Genomic DNA, 19,797 nt, shown 5'->3' with positions numbered 1-19,797 from the left:
CGGTAAGGTGCCTTTTCCAGTAAGAAGTGGTCTTCTCTTAGAGGCAGTCCTCACTCCAAGGTCATTTTCCTTCCCTGCAGTGCATTTGCAAGATACCCCAATGGGGTGGTCGTGCACTATTTCTGCTCCAAAGAGGTCAACCCGGCTGACACCTGAGCCCAGCAAGCCGAAGACTGAGCAGCGGACAGCTCGGCTTATCCCAGAGGCGGGGAGAGCCCCGGCCTGGGGAATCGGGGGCTGCTGCCACCACCAGGAGTCTCCCCATTTGGACACTACTGGCTACCTTGTGCCGTGGAACATCTCTGAATCAATGAGACTTGTGTTCTGGCCTCGCCAGACTTTTAATAGAAAAAGCAATTAGTTACACCTTATATACCATTATGTTGCAGGCAATTCTGGAGAATTTTATACCTGCTTGGACAGGAGGAGATGGGGAAGGGCACCATCCTGTCTTTGCATTCCAATCACCCGAATAAGGAAACTGTCTCAAGTGTTTGCAACCCTGGGGTTGTTTATTCCAAGTTTTCTATTGAGATACATGCAGGACTTCACAGGAGCCCTCAGCTCGGCTGCCTGAAGGCCTGGAGTACCAGAGCTCCTCTGGCTGCAAAGGCCAAATGGCCCGTCCTCTAGGTAATGCTGGTCACTTTGTAGTCGCTGACCCTGTGTCCCCCCACCAGTCTCCCCACTCGGCTCTTTATTTTTCAGTCTCCTTCACTTTCTACTTATTTTCTTCCTTTATCTCACCCCCCACTTCTCCACCCAGCCTTTCTCTCCTATTTTCCTGACACCGGAAATAACTAGTGTTTTAAACAAGGTAAAATGAGAAGCAAGAGGAAGTCCCAGTTTCTAGGACTACATTGCTCGATTGTCAGGTGTGTTGTAAATAGATCCTCCCTGGACTGTACGCGCTATGCCTGGAAGCTTAGGAGAGCCTCATTCTCGGTCTCTCGGGGCTGAGTGTGATGGTCGCTCTAAGGGTGGGCGGCCCTGGGTATGTGACCTCTTGGCAGGTGTCCGCACAGGCTCCTGCTCCTGGTTCTTCCACCAGCCACCCAGGGCAGGTTGGTTTAGGCTTTCTGAGCAGAGTGCTTTGTGCTCTGGGCACCTTTCTCTTCCCAGGCAGTGTCATCCACCTACCTTACACCTTGGCCTGGCCATTGTTCTCCAGCTTTCTTTTGCAGGGGTTGGAGGATGGCTCTGGGATATGGTAGGTAGGTGGATCTCTGCTGCACACAGAGAACGATCAGATCAGGAACTGACACTGACGTGATGCAGGGCATGCTTGTGAGGTGCTCGGGGACAGCCGAGAGTCGGCCGAGCTGCTGGCGGCAGGAGTTCGTGACATAACTCACTGCCAGATCCGCTGAGCACTTGTTTGTGTTCGGGGGAGACCCTGCCTCCCACGGGGCTCTAGAGCCCACAGGAGGGGTGCCTAGCACTGCAGGCTGAGGACACAGGGACAGCGGCCCTGCATCCTGTCCTCCTGGGGATTTTGTAGATGCACTGTCTTGTTACCCCAGTGTTTCTAACAGTAATGAGGGTATGTGACAACACCCGATACTGACACTGTTCTAGTGGCCTGTCCTTGACATGAGATCCTTTCCAAACCCCAGCACCGTGCTATCTGGGGCCTGTGTTGTAGCCTGACTTGCTGGTGTAGATGAGGCTCCTCCCAGGCACGCTCTCTGCGGAGGGTCTGAAGGGATGGCATGAGGGCCGTCAGCATCGTTCACAGAGGCAGGGCACTCTGCTCAGGTTTGGGAGGCCAAGCAGCGCTTCACAAGATCTGTGTCCCACTGGCCACGCCCCGGCTAAGATGCATTGCTGCCCGGGACCAAGTTTCCTCTGGGAGCAGCCGCAGAAACTGGCCCCGCCCCATGCACCCTGCTTTCCCCGCCTGCGGTGTGTGTATCTCCCCACCTGTGTGGCACACGTGTTTGAAGCAGTAGAATGAAGAATGTGTGTTTCCTTCCCTTCTGGAATACATAAACGACCCAGTTTTCCTAACTCCATTCTCCTTCCCTGGACTCTCTGCCCTCCGTGGAGGTGTGGAGAAGGCTGGAGATGAAAGCTCTGTAGTGAGGACGATGAAGATCTCTCATAATAAACATCATGAAGTATGAAACCGAGCCTGTCTGGGTCTCTTTTTCCCCCTTTCCTGTGGGATTTGATGAAAATAACAATGAGACATTAATAATGGAGAAGACTAATCCAATCAGTGACTGAGAAAAAAATTCAGTATAACACTGCTGTCTTGATGTGTGCCATCCAGTACAGCTAGTGTGTAGCTGATATTGACAGCACAGATACAGAACATTTCCAGCATCACAGAGTGCTAGTAGACACTGCAATTCTAGCTGATCCAAACCACTTGCCCTTCGCTTCATGTATTACGGCCTTGTGCTTCTTCCTGCAGCTCATAATGACTGGGACAGGCAGGAAAGATGTTGAATTGGTGGGATTAAGGGACCTAGGGATGTTTGAGAAGTGGAGAAGTGTTGGTCCACTTTGGCCAGCTCCTAAAAGGCAATCTGGTCCTTCTGTGTCCCTCTCCGGAGCCATCTCTGGGCATCCTGAGTTTTCCCTGGTGATGAGATAACGTCTGGGACTAAGAGGTATGACTTTCTTGAGGCATGGGGCCGATGACTTCCAGGAGAGAGTGTGGTACAGCCCAGAAAGCACTCTAATTAGTCAGGGGTCCTGGATGCCAGACCTGGCTCTGCCCCCAGCTAGCTCCGTGCCCCTCCCTCAGGCTCCCCTGCTGTGGCTCCAGGGGCCTCCACATTGTGCATACAGGTCACTAAGAGGCTGGACCTCTGGCATTTCTGAGACCCCAGCACAGGTCTTGGCCTCATGCTCCAAATTAAGCAGAAACACGCCCTCCCCCTTGGGACCTTGCCAACAGCAGTTCTGGGAATTTCTGGTCTGAATTTGCTTGCAGAGTTCATTTCAGAGTTGAATCACCTCATTTTGGAATGTCATCTTTTCAGTCTCCCAACTCGGGCACTGGGGAGGAGAGTGGAGATGACTGGGTCTTGGTTGAGGGAAAGAAATGTATCTCCCAACAGCTCACTGCCCTAGAGATCCTTTCTTCCAGAAACTGTGCCTGTCTTGGCCACCTAGGTGGCTGCGGTCTGCAGAAAAGGGAGCATCACACACCACCTGCAGCCTAAGGCTCATGATGGTCAAAGGGGACCCTCTAAAGCCTTTATCTCTAGTAGCTTAAGGACAGGCAGGCTGGTTTTTACCTGCCCTTATTGATACCACCTGACCATATCCCTACTTCTGTTCCTGGACCATCCAGGTATTTCCACAGATTCAGGAAGGGGTCCTGGTTAGAAGCCACAGCGGGGAATCACGAGTCTGAATTTCTTCAGGATACAGTTGGGCCCTCCTCACCTTTGGACCAGGGCCTAGTGCAGTGTCTGGCACACAGCAGCCTCTCAGTGTTTGGGGAACAAATGAGAGAGGCCCTGAGGGATTAGAAACACCTTTGAGTCCAGATGAAACACTGTGGGAACCAGAGATTTCCATGTTTCTGCTTAAGAGCTGTGGGGAAGGTGGGACTTGAAAGGTGTTAGAGTCTCTTCTGATAGCTGGGGGAAACCTAGGCCCCTGATGCAGCACTTTCTGGCTCTGCTGTTCCCTGGACCACCTGTGTCTGCATCATCTAAAAGGCTTGTTGGAAGTACAAACACCTGGGTTCTAGCCACACCCTCTAAATCAAATCGTCTGGGGAGTAAGGCGCAGGCATCTATTTTCTATAAGCAGCCCCATGATAACGAGAGGCTAGGTTTGGGAACCAGAGTGCCAGTTCCTCATCCTCTTTGAGAGGGTCTAAAGTCCCTTCTGCTAGAGGACACTGGGCTCCAGTCACTTCCTGGAGCTCGTCAAACCCCACCTCCAGTCCCAGCTGTGAGTCCTCAGCAGAGCAGCCTGCTCCACTCTCCGCACTCCAGCTACCTGTCAGACCTGAGCCAGCAGCCAGTGTAGCCAGAGGAGCGCAGGCAGAGCTTGCTGCCGGGAGCCAGGCTGCCCGGCCATGCTCTGGGTGCTCTGGCCCAGGTGGCTAACAGGCAAGGGGCTGCCCCTCGTGGGTGCGGTGTTGCTGCAGAACAGACAGAAGAGGGAACTTCAGTGGAAGCAGTGGCGGGTAAAGTACCTGATCTCCCCTGGGGGGTGTGGACAGGAGGAGTCCTGGGCGCACAGGGCCCTGTGGAGACTGGGGCCAGCCCTGGGAATGCATTTTGATCTGGGCCAGGACTGATTTGCTCCAGATTACCTGGTAGAGGTTAGAGAGCTTGGCCAAATAATAATCTTGAAGTTAATCACCCCCGGTTAGGAAATGGAAGCCATGTGACACTTGCAGCTGATTGGCTTTTGCCCGGTATGCCGTAGCCTGGCTGTAGAATGGGGGTTGGGGGTTGAGGGAGTGGGGGGAATGAGGCACTTGCTGGGATCTGGAGGAGATAGTCTCAGTCCCAGGAGGCTGCAGTCTACTGTTATCTCTCCTGAGCCCAAGCTGCCGTCTCCTTAGCGACTCATCAGACCAGTACCAGCTGGGTGACTCTTGGTTTCCCTTTACTTGCCCGCACCCTCTTGGGCCGACTTCTAGCCTTTGTCAGGAGCTAGTGGGTGGGGTCCATCACAGTTTTCTCTTTTGATACTTAATCTTCTTAAGCACATCACTCCAGCTCTCACTTTGACTCTCAAGCTACAGCCCCAGCACTGTAGTCAGGGGGGCTGCACGTTCGTGGTGCATAATAAACATAATTAGTAAAAATGGCTACATGTATTAAGCACTTATGCCAGGCAGTTTGTATGACTTCTCATTTAAAACTCGCTACAACCCTGTGAGATTATCATCATAATCCCCACTTTATAGACAGAGAAACTAAAGCACAGGGAAATCAAGTCTCTTGCCCAAGGCCATTTAGCTAGTCCAAAGTGCAGCTTAGATTTGATCCCAGCCTGACTGATTCCAAGGTCAGGTTCATCACCAGCACACTCAGCTCCCAGCGCTTGCTCTGTCGAGGCCTCCTGGGTCCCTGGCACAGTGACGTCAGTGACCCTGGGCCAGGATGTCGCTCTGCGATGGGACAAGGGAAGCCCTGGGTGGGCACCATGGCAGGGAGGTCAGGCCTCACACCCGGCTTCCTGGAACTGAGTCCCCGGAGTTCTGTCCTTTCAGCGGGAGACCCACCCATACTATGACCTCCAGGTGAAGGTGCTGAGGGCCAGAAATATCCAGGGCGCAGACCTGTGTGAGTGACCCCCAATTTCATGCTTTCTTCCTTCCTCCCCCTGCGGCCTCACCAGAGCTCAGCAGGGGCTGGTCTGAAGCGTGCATGTGTGTTTAGAGTGGAGCGGATGGAGGGCTCTCTGGTGAGGGAGCCCGGGCCACAGCCCGGGGCAGGCTGCGGGAGCTGGAGGGGAAGGCAGTGTGCAGACCACCACCTCCTCCCTGAGGCTGGCTTGTGGAGGTTGCCAGCCTGGGTGAGTGTGTGAGGCCTGCTGCTGCCACAAGTTACCGTCTGCTCTCTAGGGGTTTCCACACCAGTGCTCATACTGGGCGGGAGCTTGCTTCCTGAATCAGGCCTTTTCTGGGAATTACTCAGTGGTCTGCGCTGTCACATGACCTTTTGAATTGGCTGCAGCAGGATTTCCATTCAGTTGAATGGGAGGTGTAACTGGTGGAGACAGAGTCAAGGACATGGGCTCTCCCACATCTCCCCGCCCCACCCTGCTATGTGGGCAGCCTCCTCTCCCTCCTCTGCCCCTTCCTGTCCAGCCCCAGTCTCCTCCAGGCAGCCTTTCCAGCCATAAGAGCTAGAGGCTGAGGAACCCTCCCCATCCCACCTACAGTGTCCAAAGCCGACCGCTATGTGCAGCTCTGGCTGCACACAGCGTCCCCCAGCCCCACCCAGACAAGGGTGGTAGCCAACTGCCGTGACCCCGAATGGAACGAAACCTTCCACTACCGGGTCCACGGCGCCGTGAAGGTGAGGGTCAGCGAGGGGCTGGGGCTGCGGAGGGAGAGGGCTCCTCCCAGGTGCCTGCCCTCCGCCCTGCCTCAGGCCCCCCTGCCTCCTGCCCTGCCCCCAGAACGTCCTGGAGCTCACCCTCTATGACAAGGACGTCCTGGACAGTGACCAGCTCTCCCTGTTGCTGTTTGACCTGAGGAGCCTCAAGCCCCACCAACCGCACAGACACACCTGCCCACTCAGCCACCAGGTGAGTGGCTCCACCTGCGCCAGCAACGAGCCCAGTCCTGGGAGAAGAGGCCCTAGCACAGGGGGCTCCCGATCAGCACAGGCCCAACCTCGAAGACAGACCCTCCTCCACCCTGCAGCAATGACCCCACAAAGCTTTCCCACAAGCACTCTTTTCCTGAGGGAAGCCAACACGTGGGCTCCTTGAAGGCAGGGGCTTTGTGTGTCTCGGTCACTGCTGAATCCTCAGTGTCTAGAACAGCGCCTGTCCACAGCCTTGAACAGGTGGAGCTCCTAGTGGCGATGTCGCTACCCTGTCCTGTGTCCACGAGCAGCCACAACATCAGTCTGGCCTTCTAGTCGCTGGAGCTGAGTAGAACTGGGGGTGGGAGGGGAAGGTCCTGAGGCTCTGGGACCTCTTTGAAAACTGGTGCTCCCTTGCTCCCTCCATGTAGGATTCACAAGAGCTGCAGGTAGAATTTGTTTTGGAGGACAGGTGAGTCCAGGTGGAGCCTGTACCCTCCCATTTACTCTGAGACCTACCCAAAGCTCCCAGCTGTCAGTCACCAGGTGCTGCGTTGGCCTGGCCTGAGAGGGGATGTCCTGACCTTGATGCCCACCCCAACCCCCAGACCTGCCGTGATCCCCAGGCTCTTCCAGCTGCTTTGGTTACATTATTATAGTAATAGCCATCTTGAGGGATTCAGGCATCCCATGAGCCCCTCATCCTTTGTAGCCAGGTGCCGGCGTCTGAAGTCATCAACAATGGGGTCCTGGTGGTGAGTAGGGGTGGCCAGCTTGGGGCCGCCCAGGGCTGAGGGATGGGGGATTGGGGAGTCCACGACTGAGCCCATCATGCCCACTTGCCTGAAGGACACTCAACCTCTCCTCAGAGGGGAGATGTGCTGGGAGGTACCTCCAGGGACAAGGGGGCACCTTGCCTCCCACCTGATGGAATAGCCCAGAAGCCAGGCTTTCCACCTGTGCACAGCACACTGCTCACCTGGCTTCTGAGTCCGCCAAGCAGCCACATCAGGGCCCCTCATCTCCTCCGCCTTTCTCACCAGGGACCACTTCCTCTGAGTCCTGGGAGGGAAGACAGAAGACCCCCCTGCTTCTAAGGCACAGGCCCTGGGAAGGATGTTAACTCGACCCTGCCCCAGATACCCTTCCCTCCCTCCATCCTGGTTCAGGCCCTGTGCAGGGAGGGCCCTGTAGACTGTCTGGCTCCCACAGGCCTCTGCTTTCCTCAGGCTCAGCCCTATCTGAGAATCCAGGGCACCCTCAGGGGAGATGGGACAGCCCCACATTAAGAGTATGGTGAGTCTGGTCAGTGGCCTTGGGTCTTGCCTTCTCTCCTGGGGGATTGGGGGCTGCTGGTTTCAAGAAGATGGGTCTGGGGCAGAAAGTCCTTAATTTTTCACTGCTGAAAGCTGACCAAGGATGACATGGATTGCCTCCAGAAGCAGTAAATTTCTGTCCCTGGAAGTATTCAAGCACAGAGGCTGTATCGGTTCAACTACTGCTGTACAAAAGACACCCACAAAATCTCAGTGGCAGACACATCTGGTGGTCAGCTGGGGCATGGCTGATCTAGGCTGGGCTTGGTGGAGTGACCTGGCTCTGCTCCCATGTCCCTCATCCACATCCTGTGACCAGCGGACAAGCCTGGGCGTGTTCTTAAGACACTGGCAGAGGTGCAAGGGCGCATGGCCGGATGAGCAAGTGCTTTTCGAGCCTTTGGTCACATCACAGCCCTCACTAACATTTTGTTAGCCAAAACAAGCACAAGGCTGACTCTAAGTTGGAGGGCAAGGAATATAGCCAACCTCTTTAGTGAGAGAAACCAAGGCCACATGGCAAACAGTGAGAACTCCAGAAGTGAAGAACTGGGGCCATGGCAGTCTGCCGCAGGGGACAGCCACTCGGGAGGGGTTCCAGCTTTGGGAGGGGAGCGGAGGCTGCATGACAGCTAAGGTCCTCTCCGACACTGGGAGTCTGAGCCTACGGGCTGAGTTGTGCCCAGGTAACATGGCGCACTTACTATGAGTCAGGCACTGGCCTAAGCATTTTACAGTGTTTTAGCTTTTAATCCTCATAACAACCTCATAATGTAGGTACAGTCATCAGTCATTATCCTCCTTTAATTCACGAGACTGAGGCTCAGAGAAGAAACTTTGTTAAGGTCACACAGCCAGTAAGCGGTAGAGCCAGGCCCAGGCCCAGGTCTGTGACACCCGGGGCCCATCTGCTCTCCCCACCACAACTTCTGTTCTTTCTGCCTGTGAACAGCCCTTATCAATCTCAGTCTGTAAACCGTGATATGAGAGAAGGATCACTTTCCTTATTTTCTCTAATTCCCTCCCACCCCTGGTCATGTCAAGTCCCCAGGTCTCATTTAGTGTTAAGGAGGGCATGTAGGGACGGGTATTCCATTTGGACGTCGGTTCCTGAGGCGTTAGGGGCTCTTTCGTGGGTCTGTCTGGGGTCCCCTCTTCCTGGGTGTCATGTATAGCCATTTCTCTCTGGGGTCTTGCCTGCTCTCCAGAAAGCTGCAGGAACAGGGCGGGCCCCGCTGCCCCTGGGCCCACAGACCTCTCTCTGCCTCCCCCCAGCTGGCCTCACCAGGACGGGGCTGGCTCTCCTCCGCTTCCCCAAGCCTACCCTCTCTGTGCCACAAACCCACTTCTTCCTTTTACACCCCCTGCAAACCCTCTATGTTCTCCCAAGGGCTTATGCTTTGGAAACAACGTGCAGCCTGTTTGCTTTCTCTCTGGCCACAAACCTCCCCCAAGGCAATGAGCACAGGCCTTGAATGGAGCAAAAGAGGGGCAACTACCAGCTGAAAACTGGTAATTAATGTAATAATTAATATCTGATCATTATAATATGGTAGTTATAGAATTATATTTTATATGCTTAATATAATAATCTCAAAATCCTCAGCCCCATAAGCTCCGGACAGGGGCCCTTCCCCGAGCGCTCTATGCCGTCCCCATCCCAGGCTCCCAGTGTTCCGATCAGAGCAGGTTAGAGGACCCCGAGTGTCCTTCATGATGTCTGCAGGGCCCATTGCCAGAGAGTGAGCAGGGTGATGAACTGGCACTTCCAAGGGGAAGGAAAGGGGAGTTGCTGCTCAGCGCGCTACCGTCCCGGGCCACACACACCCCACTCTCACCCCCTCACCTGGCACTCACCTAGGCCCTCTGCTCCCAGGCTCCAGGCAGATTCGGCTGGCAGTGCCCGGGGCCTACAAGAAGCCCCAGCTCTTGCCCCTGCGGCCTCCCCTGGAGGCAGGCCTCCCAGACACGGTTTACCTCCCACGTGAACCCAGTGCTCAGTTCCAGGCCGAAGGTGGAGCTGGGAGAGAAGCTCACGGTCCTGCAGGTGAGTGACGGAGCCTGGGAAGGGGCGGACGACAGAATCCATCCAGCCTGGACGAGGCCCCTTTTCCTGGGTGTTTTCTTCTCTGCAGAGCGGCCCAAGTGCTGAGCTGGAGGCCCAGACCAGCAAGCTGGACGAGGGGGGCATCCTGCTCTCCTCTCTGGCCCTAGGTCGGGAGAAGCATCATGTCGTGGCCCTGGGGGAGGTAAGGCTGTGTCTGGGTGCCTGAGGGGCCCATGCCTGCTCTGTGACCCCCACAAAAGGTCTGGGGGAGGATGCCTGCGAGGGGGTCAAGATCAGGCCAGCCATGGTGTCCACACCTGGGCCAGAATTACCAGAGCAACCGGGGCTGCAAATGCGAGTCCCTCTCAGTGCGTTCAGGGATGGGCTGTTGTCTCTTCCAGGGCCAGGAGGTGGCTATGAGTGTGAAGGCAGAAGTGAGGTGAGCGGCATGGAGACTCTTCTGCCTACGGCTCAGTGGGCGTTGGGGGTGACTGGGTCCCGTGGCATCTTTCTGGGAGGTTCCACGGGGTGTGCGTCTGTCTGCTCCCGTGAAAATGGGTTTGGCCGGAGGCTCTCCTCCACTGAACAGTCACCCAGTACCCCACCCCCACCCCCTCTGAGGCAGCTCTGGGGACCTTGACCTGCGTCTTGGCTTTGACCTCTGTGATGGGGAATAGGACTTTCTGGATAAGAGGAAGCACGTTGTGTCCAAGGCCCTACAGCAGGTGCTGGGATTGAGCCAGGCTCCTGACAGTAACCAGGTATGGAATGGAGGAGCCAGACACCAGAGTTGCTGGGACCAAATCCAACCTCTTCCTTGAGAGGACTGTGTGTCTAAGAGGTGACAGGAAGCATTGAGGAAGTGTGGGGACCAGAGGAAGAAGGGGGCAGGCCCGTTTGCCTGAGCTGACGGGCACAATCGGGAGAGTCATGACCCCATATGAACGAGGGCTGAACGGCCCCAGCCAAGGGAGGTGTATTAGTCTGCTCAGGCTGCCATAACAGAACGCCACAGACTGGGTGGCTCAAACAACAGACATTTATTTTCTCACGTGGAGGCTGCAAGTTCAAGATCAAGGTGCCGTCAGTGTTGGTATCTGACGAGGCCTCTTCCTGACTTGTAGACGGCCACCTTCCTGCTGTGTCCTCACACGGCCTTTCCTCTGTGCACATGCAGGGGTTTGTGGGAAGCTCTCTCTCTCTTCCTCTTCTTACAAGGACACCAGTTCTATGGGATTAAGGCCCCACCCTTATGACCTCACATGACCTATATTACCTGTGCATAGGCCCTTTCTCCAAAGAGAGTCACATGGGGGCTCCCACATATGAATTTGGGGAGGACACAATTCAGTCCATAACAGGACAAAGAGATTTGGAAGTGGAGGCAGGAGGAAAGGCAGTGCTGAGGGGGAGACCTGTGGTAAATCAGGGACAGGCTGGTGGCTTCCTTTTGGCTGCAAATGTACAAGGAGACATAGCCTGTGCCCAGTGCTGACAAGCTGAGCAAGCCTACCGCTCATCTGGTAATGCCTGCTCTGTGCCCCATCTCCGATCTGTGGGTGGAGGGTAGAGAGGGCACAGACCTGCCTTCAGGGAGCTCTGTCTCCTTCAGAGCTCTGGAGGGACAGTGGTCTTGTGGGGCAATGTCCAGGGAGCATTTTTTTCAAGACAGGGGAAGAAAGGAAGGACAGGGAAAGGAACTGGAAGTCTGGGGTGGAATGAACCAAACCTTCGTAGCAAAGCTGAGCAGCCCAAAAGCTTCTAGTCTGATCCCACCAGGCACCTCTGATCCTGAAGAGATATCTGGGGACCTCTCGTACCTGGGGCAGGTCAGGCTGCCTGCTGGTCTTTGTCACTTCAGTTCTGTGGTTCTCGGCTGGGAGCAATCTCATCCCCCCACCTGCCTAGGGGACATTTGTCACTGTCTAGAGACATTGCCACAACTAGGGGAGGGGAGAGGGATGCTACTGGCATCTGCCGGGTGAAGGCCAGGAATGCTGCCAAACATCCTATAACACACAGGATAGTTCCTCACAGTAAAGAATTATCTGGTCCAAAATTACCAACAGTGCCAAGGTTGAGAAACCCTGCTTTAGCTGTTTTGAGTGAATCCAATATACCTCCCAGGTACATACTTTCCTGGTATAGTGTTAACAGCCATCTCTGAGGTTATACTGCTTCAGTCTGACAGTCCATTACTCACTGATGGTATGATTGTGGGCACATTATCTAACCTTCCTGTACCTCAGTTTCCTCACCTGTAAAGTGGGGATGCCATTGGGTTTCTTTGAAGACTGAAAGAGATAATACAAGTTGGGCTCTTAGACCAATATCTGATATGTTATGCAATAATATATGAACAGTAATGGGGGTAGATGTTATCATGATCATTATTGTGCCCAGGTGCCCGTGGTGGCCGTGCTGGGTTCAGGAGGTGGAACCCGAGCCATGTCTTCCCTCCACAGCAGCCTGGCTGGGCTACAGGAGCTCGGCGTCCTGTGACCTATCTGAGTAGAGTCTCTGGGTCCACCTGGTAAGTGAGGTAGGGGCAGCGCAAAAAAAAAAAGGAGAGCCCTGAAGAGGCAGAGGTATGACCTGGTGATCTGGTGGGGAGGGACGGGGATCCAAAGGGGTCAGGAAGAGCAGGAAGGGACTGAGTCCCCAGGGCCCTCTGAGTGGGTGGTGCAGGCCAGTGGGTGCAAGGGATGGGGGAGGAGGGGTGACTCAGAGACACCTGTATCCCGCTCTCCCCTTACTGTGCTCCCACGCTCCTAATTCCCTCCATGCCCAGGTGCATCTCCACACTCTACAAGGACCCAGCCTGGTCCCAGGTGGCCTAGCAGGGCCCTACTGAGCGCGCCCAGGCTCGGGTCTGCAGCAGTAAGATGAGGGCAATGTCCATGGAACACCTGCAGTAAGTACTATGCCCAGGAACTGTGGATCCGGGAAAGCAGTGGCCACAGCCCTTTCCTCATCGACCTCTGGGGGCTTCTCATTGAATATTTCCTATACTAGGAGGTAAGAGAAGAGCAGGTAATAGATGAACATGGCTCCTGTCCACCCTGCCCCACCAGCACTTAGTTCTGCCTTACCCACTAGGCTAAGATCTGAGATTTGCAAAGGTATCCTTTAAGTCTGAGCTCCCTGGGGGCAAGGGGTGGGATCTCTGGGTGGGTTGACACGCTTCATCTCACCTTGGCTCTAACCCCTGGGAGGGAGAGGCTGGTCTGCTGTTCTCAGGTCTGTCTGCATATTAGAATCACCTGCACAGCTTTCCAAAAACACCATGCCTAGGTCTCACTTCCAGAGATACTGGTTTTGGTTGGTGAGGAGTCGAACCCTAGTACAAGTGTGCTTTGAAAGTGTCCCAAATGATTCCAACCTCCTGCTGAGGCAGAATGCCACTCCAGCCCGACGGCCAAGCAGGCATGATTCACGCCACCTGGTGGCTTCTCCTAGAACTGCAGGCCCAGCATGCATCGGGAGATGAGATTAGAGCTGAGAGAGGTTCTCAGCCCTGGGGGCCTGCGGGGCCTGGCCCACTGGTGTGTGCCTATCTGTTATGAATGTGATGTCTAAGAAAAGAATACATGTGTTCTAGTGATTTACTTTTTCAAAGAAAGTAGATTGGATTTTCAGTTATTCCTTTAAAACTGTCACTTGACTCCCTTGGGTGCTGATAGGCTTTCTTGAATGGGAAGGAAGGGGGTCCAAAGTCCCTGGAATTGCACGAACCCCATGTGGCCTCACCTCTGCTGCAGCCCAAAGCCTGTCCCTTAGAGAGCTGTCTCTAGAGCCCTGGCCTTAGCAACCAAAGTCTCGTGGGCACGCTACACCTGCAGGGTGCCGAGCCTCAGGCCGTGCGGGTGGGGAAAGGGAACTCCCCAAAGGCCAAGTGGCCTCCGTTCTTTCCTGACCAGGAAAATCCTTCCAAGCTGTCTGACCAGCAGGAAGCGATCAGCCAGGACCTGAACCCTTACCCCATCTACGCCAGTGTCAATGTCCGCAGCAACATCAGTGGGGAAGACTTTGCAGGTGCCCGGGTGCGGGGACCTAGGAAGCAGGTGGGAGCAATGGTCGGTGTGAGGATGTAGAGGCCAGGGCTGTCAGGGCACAGGTGGGAGCCTTGGAGCACAGTGGGCTTGCTGCCTCCTGCTCTTGACAAGGCAAAGATTCCTGCTCAGGCACAAGGGCTCAGGGGAAGCGTGGGGCCCTGGTGGGAAGCCCCTGGTGACATTCCGTTCTCTTTGCACCCCCAGAGTGGTGCGAGTTCACCTCCCATGAGGTCGGCTTACCCAAGTATGGCGCTTATGTTCCCACTGAGCTCTTTAGCTCAGAGTTCTTCATGGGGCAACTGTTGCAGCTCCGCCCCAAGCCCCAGATTTGCTACCTGCAGGGTGAGTCTAGGCCAGAGGGCTGGGGACATGGGGACAGGGCAGGCGCCGGGCCCTGAGTTGGTGGTGCCGGTGGAGGACTTGTGAGGGACGGGGGCTTTGCCTTTCTCCTTAGGTATATGGGGCAGCGCCTTTGTAGCCAACCTGGATGAGATCTTCCTGAAGACTGCCGGCTCGGGCCTTGGCTACCTACAGAGGTGCACAGGCAGTGTAAACATCACAGGTGAGGGCAGAGAGCCTGCTCCCCCAAACCTCCCCTCCCCCCCACCCCCACCAGCCCCCGCAATACCTCTTTTCAGCAACAGGGCCCTGGCAGAGGCATGAGGAATGAGGGAGGGGGCAGTGAAGGACTTGGACGTCCTATTCGGTTCAGAGAAATATTGAGAAAATGACTTCTAGCTTAGGGTCTCTGGATGCCCAGAGGTCTACAGAGAGACTAAGGGGTGGGGAGCCCATGTCAGAAAACCTAGTGGGAGTTGTGAGTGTTCCGTGATAAACCTGTGCCTTTAATTCTCCGCTTGGGCTCCCATTAGATCAACTCAGCCCAGGGCCACTGGGTATCTGGTTGACACCCTGTCCCCCCACCTCAGAGCTCCCCTTCAGCCTGCTCCTTAAATGACCCATGAGCTCCCTGCTGCGTAGAATACCTTTCCCATTTTTCTTCCCTGGATAACTTTTGCTCAGTTCTTAAAGTTCAGCTCAGACATCATTTTGTCAGGGTGAGTCTCTGTTCCAGTCCATCCCTCCAGGCTAATCGAGGGTCTGACCACCAAGGTTCCCTAGAACCGTAGGCACATCCCATGTTGTCCTTACCTTGGGACACTGTCACCATTTATTACCTCTTTAGATTCTCCCCTAAGTAGGCCGTGAGCCCTGGAGGGCCGGGGCCGGGCCCTGTTCACCTCTGCATCCCTGAGCCCAGCACAGTGGCCACCACAGCACATGGTAACTGTGCAGTGGGTGTTTAATGGGTGAAATTCTGATTGGAAGTTGTATACGCAACTTTAAGGGTAGGTGATGTTGTTTACTACATGCAATGTCAACTTTCAACTTTTTAATACGTGCATGTCAACTTTCAAAACGTGGGGAACATGAAAGAAAAAGTCATTTAAAAGGGGTTCGGGGAAGCAGTGGTCAGACACCCGGGAGGCGGGATGGGGAAGGAGGAGAGACGTGGGGAGGAGACAGAGGGGCTCCCCTGAGATGTGAGGACCGCTGGACAAAGGAGGGCTTCTCATGGTATTTCACCCTCCCACCCCCACCTAGACGACCGCCAGAAGCTCCAGCTGCACGACCCAGCAAGGCTGCAAACCAGGCTCTTCACCCCCCAAGGGCCTTTCTCCCAGGCTGTGCTGGACATATTCACCTACTGCTTTACCTCAGCCCAGAACTCGAACTTCAGCCAGGGCCTCTGCCTGCACAAGGATTATGTGTCTGGAGGGAGTTTTTGGCCTGGAAAGGTGGGTGCTGCTCTGGGCGGGGTCCCACCTGTTGCCTGTGCCTCTGGCTCCCTGGGGCCAGTGCTGCCTTTTGACCTGGGGGCTGGGGGGGCTCCTGCTGCCCAGGAGCTAGTGGGGGAAGGACTGTGATGACTGTGCTGGAAGGCAAGCCGGGGGCTGTGGTGGGAGACCCCGTGACTGTAGGAAGAGGAGAGCTCTCAACAGAGGGGCATTCCCAGTGCGAAGAGAAGAGGGCTGCTGCAAAGAGCAAGCATTTGTCTTTGTGCAGATTCGCACCTGGATGCCTTCCCCAACCAGCTCACTCCCATGTGGGACTGTCTGTACCTGGTGGATGTAGGCTTTGCCACCAACTCTCCGTTCCCGCTGAGCCTGCAGCCGCAGAGAGCCGTGGACCTCATTCTGTCCTTTGACTACTCCCTGGATGCCCCTTTTGAGGTACAGTGCAGGGTGGGGGGGTCCTTGCTAAGGCAGCCTGGCTGGGTGTTGGGGGATCGCCCTTTGAGAAGGGCCTGGGTGCTGAGCTGTGGGCAGGCACCTTGTGAACACCACTAGCAGCATTGGTCTCCCCAGCTGGAAGAGGAGGACTGCTGAGGTGATGGAGGAGAGTGGGGTTCAGGAGAGGAGGCCAGAGGGAGTCCTCAGGAGCCTTTATCCCAGTGAAGAGAAGACCCCTGTTCTGGACCCTGCTGTTCCTGATAGGATTCCTTGCTCCTATCTGGGCCTGGGTTCAGGTTTGCTGTCCCTTTGTTGCTATGGTAACAACAGAGCCATCAGGGTCCCTCCAGGGAGTCTCTATCAGCAGCTCCCTCGAGGCTTGTGGGGTGATGGACAGGTTGCACACTCGGATGCGGGTTCTCTTCTTGCTGCCTGTAGTCACTCGGCTGCTGGGAGACAGGGCTGGCGTTGAAGCCTGGGCCAGCGTGAGTCCAGGGCGCCTCAGGCAGGGCCGGAAGCTCACAGGGCTGGGTGTCTGCCCAGGTCTTACAGATGACAAGGAAGTACTGCCTGGACCGAGGCATCTCCTTCCCCAGCACTGAGGTGTCCCCTGAGGACTTGAAGACCCCCGTGAATGCTACCTGTTTGCCAAGGCCAAGGACCTGCGCTCACCCATCGTGCTGCACTTCCCCCTGGTCAACCGTACCTTCCGCACACATCTGGCCCCAGGTGAGGGGAAAGTCTGGGTCTGGCCCACGGAGCCCCGGGGTGATGATGGGGTGCTGGACCCAGGACAGTGTACCTCCTGGAGGCCCCGAGCTGGCCAGTGCTTCCTGGACTCAGCATGCACACTAGCCCGGCTCCTCCCGGTGGGTGAGAGAGCTGAGTTGTGGCCCCAAGCAGAGCCCACAGACCAGCCAGATGCTCTAGGGAAGGGGGGCTTCTGGACTGGCAGCTCCTAGCCACAGAGTGCCCGAGCCCGGCCTCTCTCCCCGTCCCACTGCAGGTGTGGAACGACAAACAGATGAGGAGAAAGCCTGTGGGGACTTTGTCATCAATGGGCCAGACACCCCCTATGGCATGATGAACTTCACCTACGAGCCCCTGGAGTTTGAGCGGCTGGTGACCCTGAGTCGATACAGTGTTCTGAACAACGTGGAGACTGTGCGGTAGGCCCTCCGGCTGGCTCTGGGCCAGCGACAGGCTGGGGACAGGGCCGGAGGCTGACCCGGGCTGGAGTTGGGGGACTGGGACAGAGAAGGGACTGTGGGCTCCGGACCAAGGCTTGGTAGAGGGAGGGGTGGTGGACCCTGTAGGATGATATCCCCTCCTGGCTGGGCTCCAGCTGGTGGGCACCCCTGCTAATTACTCATCTTTGCTGTTTAAACTTGGGTCACATTCTCTTATCAGGGGTACAGCTGCCACCTAGTGCAAATAGTCTCACCCTTCCCAGAAGCTAAATGGGTGTGTCTAGAGGGCGTAACCATTTATCAGGGGCGGAGTGAACCTGCGCGCATGCGTGTGCGTGTGCGTGCTGCGTATGTGCGTGCGTGCATGCGTGCGAGGGTGTAGTGTTCGTAGTGGGGGCCTGTCAGCTGCCAGGGAGGGGCAGAGGTAGAGGAAGCGTGGCTGGGAACTCAGAGGCCCGGGTTCCTGTCTTTTTCACAGATGTACCCCTGCGATCTGGGGGATCTGTTTATCATTTCTTCTGACGCACCTGGGACCTTCCAAATACCTGGAGCCTCTCCAGCATGGGCAGATTTTAGGTGTGTGGGAAGGAGATCCACCCTGACTGGGCTTAGTGTGGAGGTCTTCAGGCCCTCTCCTTCTGGCTAGGGCCTCTGCGGCCTCTTCTCACCCACACCCCACCCAGCGCTGAGCCGCCCGGGGGCCCTTCAGTGGCCCGGCTGCCATACTCACTACTGACTCACACTTCTCTGCCAGGAGTGCTGTCTTTGACTACAGCCCGTCTCTCTCGCTCTCTCACTCTCTCGCTCTCTCGCTCTAGTGCTGTCTTTGACTACAGCCCGTCTCTCTCGCTCTCTCATTCTCTCGCTCTCTCGCTCTCTCGCTCTCTCTCATGCTCTCATGCTCTCCAGGGCCAAAGTTCACAATTCCTCTTCTAATCAGGGAACTTATGTGACAAAGCCTCACCCATCCTGACTCTGGGGTGTCTAGATCCCAGCCTGGCCTGTGCCCCCAGGCCTCCAGCTGGACATGAACCGGGTGGGGGTGGGTTCTGAGGGAGCTGGGCTTCAAAAGGGCCAGAGCTTTTGGCTGGCATGGGGTCGGGGTAGCTTGGTTCTCTCATGCCTGCTCACTGGGGACAATTGCTCTTGAGATAGGCTATCTGGTTAGCTGGTGTTTACACATCTTTTATGAGTCTTTATCCTTTGACCTGCTGCCTTCCTTTTGGGTTTATCTTTCTTTTTGTTGGAGTGCAAAATTGAATAGTTCTATAGTGGAGGGTCTGTGGAATGTAAACCTTCTGAGTCCTGACATGTCTGGAATTGTCTTTTCTTGCCCTGACTTATAATAGTCTGGATTAGGGTAGAGTTCTTGGTTCAGGCTTACATCTACTCAGATTTTAATGCCTCTTTGCATTGCATATTGCCAATGGGCACCCTGATGTCAGCTGAATTCTTATCCCATTGTAGGTAATTTATCTTTACTTAATTTTTAGGGTTTTCTCTTTGTCTTTGATTTTCAAAAGTTTCACTATGATTTTTCTAAAGTGGGAACTTAAAAACAATCAGTGACCTCTTTCGATTTCGAGATTCATGTCTTTTTGAAGCTCTAAGAAATTATCTACCAGTTGTATCAAAACACTACTCTTCTTCATTCTTTCTTTGTGGATTCCTATTAAATGGATATTGAAATGTATGAATCGATCCTCTGTATCCCTAAACTTTCCTTTTACACATTCTACTTTTTTCACTTGTGCTGCATTCTGGGGATTTTCTTTGCATGACTTTTTGGTTCACAAATATATATTCCACCTGTGTCCAGCCTGCTTCTCTATCCATCTTTTGGGGGTTTTTGTTTAACTTTTGACTGTCACATTTCCCTGTTTAAGATCCTTAATAGGATCTTCCAAAACTACTTGTTTTCATTGCGTGGAAATGCTTCACCACTTCCCTCAGATGGTGTTAATATGTGCATATCATGGTATTTTCCTGATTGTTACGTGAACAGTTTCCTTGGGGTAGGTTCATTGTTGCCTCTCCTTCATGGGCTTTACCTTCTTTATATATTTGGTAATTCTTGATCGTCATCTCATGTCTGAGAGGGTTGTGTACAAGCTCTGGGCTGTGACGGCTCCTGGTCAGGTCATTGGCCATGCAGTGGCGTGGTGACCTTCAGGTGGCAGTGTGGGACTTGGGGAGGAGGCTGAAGGGATGCAGTTCCAGAGAACTTCAGAGCCTTGAAGTGATGTTATGAATTTATTAATCTATATTTATATCTGATGGGTTTGGTTCTGTGGGGGGGTAAGTAAAATATTACAAAGGAGAATTCCAGTTTCAAGATGAAAGACAGAGGACAGGCTGAGATCACTTCTCAGCATTTTTTAAAAATTAGCAATTTTCACTTACACAGTAAATTTTCTGAATTTGCCTTTTTAAGAAATAACTTAGGTTAAATCAGCAACTGCATATCCTAAATAATAGAAAAAGTTAGGTATCATTGTTCCATATCATTCTGTTAACAATATCTGAGTTTTTTGATCACCAATATATTTTTTAGTCCCCCAATGCACCATCAATCAGAACTGAGGTCCACTCTTCCATGGGACAAGTTGACTCTGACACTTGCAAGGGTAAGGAGTCTCTTGGTCTGAGAGCTGCTGGCCTCACTATGGTTCTCAGAGGCCACTTACAGGGAGCCATGAGGGTGAAATGAGACAAG

At 54.5% G+C, this 19,797-nt stretch overlaps 2 protein-coding genes across 2 annotated transcripts in view; both read left to right on the top strand.

Moving 5' to 3' along the window:
* VPS39 (VPS39 subunit of HOPS complex) overlaps positions 1-2,128 on the top strand; it is a 52,645-nt gene extending 50,517 nt beyond the window's left edge. The window contains exon 25 of the mRNA XM_059058033.2: positions 81-2,128. Within this exon, the coding sequence (XP_058914016.1) occupies positions 81-156 (76 nt within the window). The 3' untranslated portion in view covers positions 157-2,128. The remainder of the gene's footprint in view (positions 1-80) is intronic.
* Positions 2,129-4,045: 1,917 nt separating this feature from the next.
* PLA2G4F (phospholipase A2 group IVF) lies at positions 4,046-17,118 on the top strand. Its single transcript, XM_059058100.2, is given in 25 exon segments — positions 4,046-4,156; positions 5,195-5,267; positions 5,869-6,005; positions 6,109-6,237; positions 6,671-6,711; positions 6,952-6,994; positions 7,469-7,535; positions 9,432-9,526; positions 9,528-9,602; positions 9,691-9,804; positions 10,004-10,041; positions 10,228-10,363; positions 12,006-12,096; positions 12,099-12,135; positions 12,394-12,520; positions 12,522-12,620; positions 13,523-13,637; positions 13,862-13,999; positions 14,112-14,219; positions 15,263-15,433; positions 15,436-15,456; positions 15,725-15,891; positions 16,435-16,513; positions 16,516-16,620; positions 16,898-17,118. Coding segments are annotated over 25 exon segments (2,538 nt in total).
* The last annotated feature ends 2,679 nt before the right edge of the window (positions 17,119-19,797 follow it).

This window comes from Kogia breviceps, chromosome 3 (genome assembly GCF_026419965.1).
Source record: "Kogia breviceps isolate mKogBre1 chromosome 3, mKogBre1 haplotype 1, whole genome shotgun sequence".
Taxonomy (NCBI): Eukaryota; Metazoa; Chordata; class Mammalia; order Artiodactyla; family Physeteridae; genus Kogia; species Kogia breviceps.
This window is presented reverse-complemented; position numbering and strand designations above follow the sequence as displayed.